The sequence below is a fragment of the Brassica napus genome, chromosome C3, assembly GCF_020379485.1.
Source record: "Brassica napus cultivar Da-Ae chromosome C3, Da-Ae, whole genome shotgun sequence".
NCBI classification, from domain to species: domain Eukaryota; kingdom Viridiplantae; phylum Streptophyta; class Magnoliopsida; order Brassicales; family Brassicaceae; genus Brassica; species Brassica napus.
Window position 1 is genome coordinate 58,392,504 of NC_063446.1, and position 6,391 is coordinate 58,398,894.

A 6,391-nucleotide genomic window follows, 5' to 3' on the forward strand; every position below is an offset into this window, starting at 1 on the left:
TCGTCCACAATGATTTTCTATGTTTTATGAACTTCTCTGTAATCGTCGACAATGATTTTCTATGTTTTATGAACTTCTCTGTAATCGTCCACAATGATTTTCTATATTTTATGAACTTCTCTGTAGACTCTATGTTATGAATTTATATGTTTTATGAACTTTTCTTTGTAGACCTTCTAGGTTAAATCGTCCAAACTAATTCCAACAGTGCAATTTAAAAAAGACAAGTTATACATTACATATTCCGAAAGGTTACTGCACTACCAAACTAATTTCCTACGGAATTCTAGTTTGGTATGAGGATAGGTTACAAAAAACATCATCCTATCCTGACCCTGTTAACATCCCCTAATCTACCAAACAACAGTACACAAAAGCATCAAGTTCAAATACAATCGCAACAGCACACAATAACACATCCAATATCTAATCATACGTTGCCAGGTTCTCATCATTGTCTTGGTTTTCCCATTCATGGCACATAGGAAGCTCTCGAAATATATCCAGCGCCATCTTCTCCCTGATGGTCTTCCCGTGTTTTTTGTCAAACGCGCTGGGAAATTCTATCCCAAGAGCATGACATTCGATGTACTTCAGAGTGAAGGGGCCACAATCACCAGCTCGGCACTGAGGTACTCCAACGGTTTGTCTCGCATATGTGTATGGCTCCAATGTGTATTGAACCTTTTGTTCGTCAGAGAGCGCGCACTCAACAAGCAGATAAGGGACCATTGTGACAAAAGGCTCCATTACCTCATCGAGTTCTTCAGGGCTAATATGAGAGACAATGCTGTCCCAGACGACGATGTGCCTCTTAGGGATCGATATCCATATAGCAATCCAATGCTGGTTCTTGAAGTTCACAGGTGCATAGATATCATCCACATCCACCCCCCAAACCTTCTTAGATTGGCAAAAAGAAGGTATCACGCCTGCATGATAATTCCACGCCCCACCAGGGAGTCTTCTTCCTAAACCGTTGGCATCAGGAGTGTCGCTCTTAAAATCAGGGTAGGAGGCCCTCCACTGCCGAGAAAATATATGATCAAGAAAGCACATTCTGTCGCTCCTGAAATGTTCTGGATGGTTTTGGTACCGTTGCCTCAGTAAATTAATAAAAGCATCCATTTGCTGCATATAAAACAATACAAGTCAAAAAAACTTACAGACGACTTAGAGACGACTAACAGAAGACTTAGAGAAGAATTAGAGACGACTTAGAGAAGACTTAGAGACGACTTACAGATGACTTACGTAAGATAACTACCAGACGACTTACAGACGACTTAGAGACGACTTAGAGACAACTTACACACGACTTACGTAAGATAACTACCAGACGACTTATAGACAACTTACAGACGACTCACAGACAACTTATAGACGACTTACGTAAGATAACTACCCGACGACTTATAGACGACTCACAGACGACTCACAGACGACTCACAGACGACTTATACAAATCAGAAAAGTACCAGATAACTACCAGAAGACTTACATGGTCGGTCAGCCATTCTAAGGGGGTTCGGAGGACCTGATAAAATCGACTTGGACATCTACGTGGTTTTTTTTCCAGAGGCAGTCTATAAGAACTGCAAACACAAAATGTAAATAATCAAATGGAAGCTTTTTTTAATCAAATATAAATAAGCATATTTTTAACAGCAACTTACGGATCTTTTTGCACCCAAGCAGTGAGCTCCTTCGACTTCATCTTGTCATAGGGTGCAAAAGGATCATAGCCTCCGCCAACCTGTTTGTTTGGAATGATCTGTTTGGCAGTGTTGTTTCCCTTAAAAGGAGTTTGCTGTGTGGGAGCAAGCTTCCTTTCTCGCACACTTTTTTACGGAGATTCACCAAAGTAGTCTCCTTCTTTGTCTGCCTTCTAGCTTCTTCAACGAGTAAATCTGAAGCGGTGGGAACTTGTTTGTCCAATATAAGAAGGCTAGGATCATCACTCGGTAAGTCGGCTGCAGGACTCACAAGACAGAGCTCTCTCGAGGAACTCGGTTCTGTAGTAAGACTCGGTTCTTTGGCTTTTTTCCGTCCTGCTTTCGCCCCATTCACACTTTCACTCTGAAATTTCGAGTTCACAGTGTTTAAAAACTATTAACAAAAGCCCTTACAGCAAAGATCAAATTCACACTAGAAACAAAGCACACATGTTCAGAATCAAGGCATACAGTGGTTCATCAAAGCACACTAGAAACAAAGCACATCAGTCCTGACTCTTCCTAACACTTTGCCTAGTGACTCTCTTCTCTGCAATTTTGGGAGAGGTTTTGGTACTAACCCCGGGTTCGTCAGCAGGTTTTGGTGGATTTGAAGTGGTTGTAAGTTGACGATCATCAGATGAACCCCCTCTGTTGGTGATTCCCACCTTCTTCTCCACAGCTACCATCCTATCCGCCAGTAACTTGAGCTCCTTAAGGCACGTCCCAAAGCCAAGATTAATGGCATCAGATATGTCCTTCAAGGACTTTTCAATCTGCTGATGCGTCATCCCTTCACTACCCGCCGCAGGTGTCTCAGCAGAAACAGAAGACCCTTTACGAGCTTTCTTCCGAGGTCTGCTACTTTCTTCCTTCACAACACTCTCTGACTTCACGGGACTCACTTCATTATTCACTGGACTCACTTCCATCTTCACAATCTTGCGAGTACCGGTGACTGGCCAGCATTCCATGGTCCACTCCCATCCAGGATCATTAAACATGACTTTAATTATGTTATCCGCGGCAGGGTCATCTACGTCTCCGTCCCATTTTGGAAACATTTCATCAAAATCCTTCTGAACGAAGTTCTTCACGATAGTCTGCAATAAATAAAAGATATAAACTTAGTTAAGTCGTCTGAGAAGAATTTTGTTCTCAGACTACTTAAAGTTAAGTCGTCTGAGAAGTATTTTGTTCTCAGACGACTTAAAGTTAGGTCGTCTGGAAGTCTTCCAACAAAAAGACCACTCAGACGACTTAAAAGTAAGTCGTCTGAGTGGTCTTTTGTTGGAAGACGATCCACACGACTTAACTTTAAGTCGTCTGAGAAGTCTTAGGAGTGAAGTTAAGTACCTGTTTATTGATAGCAGCCTTAAAACATTTGCGTTGTCTTTTGCCACCCCTGTAAGCCAGCAACAGTGGAGACGGTCTGTTTGGTATGGGAGACCCATAATTAGCACCCAATTCTGGCATAGCATAGTACGCCCACACTTGGAGCACTTGTATGAACCCATCAACAGTGTAACCAGTTTGCGTCAAGTCTTTTGCCTTCAGAGAATCCATCAGCACCTTAAACGCCACTCTCCCCCATGGATAATTCTCAAATTTTTCTAAATCCATCACTAGCCTTGCAAGACTAGCTGATGTAGCGGATGAGAACTTTTTCCCTTCGATGTATCCTGCGTAGATGGCAAGGTATCCCAGCCGCATGCGATCGTCCGGAGACCACTCGTCGCAGTTGTAAAATGCTTCTGTTATCTGTTCAATACTTGGCCCAGTATCGATATCAACACGCATCTTCTCCCAGAAAGCAGCCATCTCCGACGTAACCTCACACCTTGGATTTTCCAGGTCCTTGATGTAATCGCAGTTCAGCCCAGTGAGGTGTTCAAACTCTATCAGTGAAAACCTCACAGGTTGTGAAACGACAAGACTCCAGAGCTCAAACTTCTTCTTGATGTCCAGCTGGAAACAGAGCAAAAAATGTACCAGCCTTGAAGTCCAACCAAAGTCAAGCTCCTTGAATTTGATGAACACTCCTAACTTCGACGCCTTCAGATCCTCATATTCGTCAGCTATGAGACAATCACATAGAGCTTTAAACAACTTCGTGTCATCAGAATGATACGAAATGCTCCTGATTGCATCGGGCTCTTCTCCTAATGTAAACATCCTCGGCGGGAGTTCTGGTAAATCCATTTTAAGGCCTGCAAATAATCACAAACAACCATCTCAAACACATAGGTTGCGCACTATGTTAAATGCTATAGAAGACTTGCAGACGGCTTCCATGAAGTGAGAAGACTACTCAGACGACTTCCAGGAAGTGAGAAGACTACTTGGACGACTTCCAGGAAGTCTTCTACGATGTCTTACTCTCTGGACGACTTACTTGTTAGTCGTCTGGAAGGCTTCTGGGACGACTTACTTGTTAGTCGTCTGGAAGTCGTCTGGAAGTCGTCTGAAAGTCGTCTGGACTTCCTAAAAGTCGTCTGGACTTCCTGTAAAGTCGTCTGGAAGTCGTCTGAACTTCCTGTAAAGTCGTCTGGACTTCCTGTAAAGTCGTCTGGAAGTCTTCCGACAAAGTCGTCTGACAAAGACTTCCAGACGGCTTCCATGAAGTGAGAAGACTACTCAGACGACTTACATGTAAGTCGTCCAGAGAGTAAGACATCGTAGAAGACTTCCTGGAAGTCGTCCAAGTAGTCTTCTCACTTCCTGGAAGTCGTCTGAGTAATCAATACTAAAATATTTAGGGTTTTCCGGCGGCTAAACGCCTTAATACATGAGAAATAACATACCGGCGGCGGAGTTTGGCAAACGAGATTTCAGATATGAAAAAAAGGAAGCGGACGGTCAGTTTAAACTACGAAAATACTCTACGGCATGAAGGAGAAACGAGATTCGTCGTAATCGGAGAGATTACCGGCGAAGATAACGGTGGAACACGACCACGGTAGGGTTTTCGTCTTATCGCCTTCGAAATCGCCGTTGGAGAGAATCGGCGCTAGGGTTTCGTAAAGTTGTGAAATAGTGAAAAAATAGCTTTTATATGTCCGGTAAATGATCCGGTTAGGTTAAAACGTACATTGGTAAATTAACGGTTCAGTACGATGTGGACGACTGAATATTACGTCGTCCGTGTAAATTATTCAACAGACAACTGAAATATAAGTCGTCCACACCCTAAACATAACCCCTAAACTTAATTATCTAATTAAACACTTCATAAAATCAAATCAAACTTGAAAAGTGTTTACTATACACAGAAATAAACACATATAGGTGAAAACTAATATTTGAAAAAAACATTTTAGTTTTCCAAGATCTAACCCTAACAATACATACAATACTACAACATATGTTTGCCAAACTCCTAAACCAAAGAATATCATGATTCAATACTTCCACTCATCTATCTTCAAAACAAATCAATTTTATCATATCTTAATTTATATCACTTAAAACTGTTTATAATCACCTGATTTTTATTTTTCACGCATCAAAATATTTTTTTACAAGATTTATAAATTATTTTTAAAATAAACTGGTATCAAACGACTTAAACTTCAGTCGTCCAGACGACTTAAACTTCAGTCGTCCAGACGACTTCCAACATCACAGACGACTTACTGGGGCTATATTCGTAAAAATGGCTTCTTTTTTTTTGTTTGTTCACAAGGGGCTGAGTTGTAATTTCACTAGGCTTTTAGGTTAGTTCTGCATTTGATTCAAGTTTGGGTATAGGTTTGGGGTTAAAATCAAGTTGTGGGTTAGTTTTGGTAAAAACCCCAATAATATAACCATTATTTAGGAAATATAAATAAAACAATTCGTTAATTTAATTGATTTATTGTTGATTTTTTGTAGTATTTAAACCTGTAAAATAAGTTCTATTTATTTTCGTTGTTTTATAAATTATTTGAATTTTTTTCTATTATTTAATTTATCTAAATAATTTGAAAGAAAATTGTTAAAAATTGTAAAAAGATGAGATATAATATTTTATATTATTTGGACAAAAGATTAATTATAGTGTTGTCTAAAAAACATGAATGGTAGTATAAAGAAAAAGAAGAATATTGTTTGGAAACATAAATAGTAATATAAAGAAATGAATATTAGTAATTTAATGTAAGTTTAACTATACAGTTGAAAGATGTATATAATTTAAAAACTTACAAAATAAAGATTATGTCCAAAACAATGTTTTTGTTTTAATAAGATAGATATAGTATATACACATACTTGATTTATGGGTTTTTTGCAAAAAAAAACTTCAATCTGTTTTTTTTTTTTTTGCAATTTAATCTACTAATTCAAAAATCCATGTGTCAAAATATTAGTGAAATTCCATTTTATAAATGTATGATAGATATCAATGTTTTCTCTTTGTGGTTCAAGAATTTAATTCGTTCAAACATAAGATTATTTTTCTGTACGTTATACTCTATTTTTCATTTAGAATAAAGTTTTTTTTAAAGCACTTAGAATAAAGTTGAAATAAAACTTACATCTATTATAAAATTATTTTATTTTAAAAGAAAAATAAATAATACATTTTCTAACAGATTTTTCGTGCCCAAGAGCAGGCGTAGGTACATCGTTACAGGGTCACGTGCACCCTACTGATTTTTTTTTCTTTAGTAGTTTAAGTTAAATTATGAAGGGCT

The 6,391-nt window shown here is 38.7% G+C and overlaps 1 protein-coding gene across 1 annotated transcript; it reads right to left on the reverse strand.

Annotated features, from left to right (window-relative positions):
• Window positions 1–426: 426 nt before the first annotated feature.
• Window positions 427–3,917, reverse strand: LOC125583194. Its single transcript, XM_048749820.1, has 5 exons — window positions 3,342–3,917; window positions 3,072–3,287; window positions 2,297–2,818; window positions 1,843–2,079; window positions 427–1,131 (listed from the first exon to the last, which is right to left on the reverse strand). Exons 1-5 carry the CDS (start codon window positions 3,915–3,917, stop codon window positions 427–429), a joined length of 2,256 nt encoding a protein of 751 aa, XP_048605777.1.
• Between the last annotated feature and the right edge of the window lie 2,474 nt (window positions 3,918–6,391).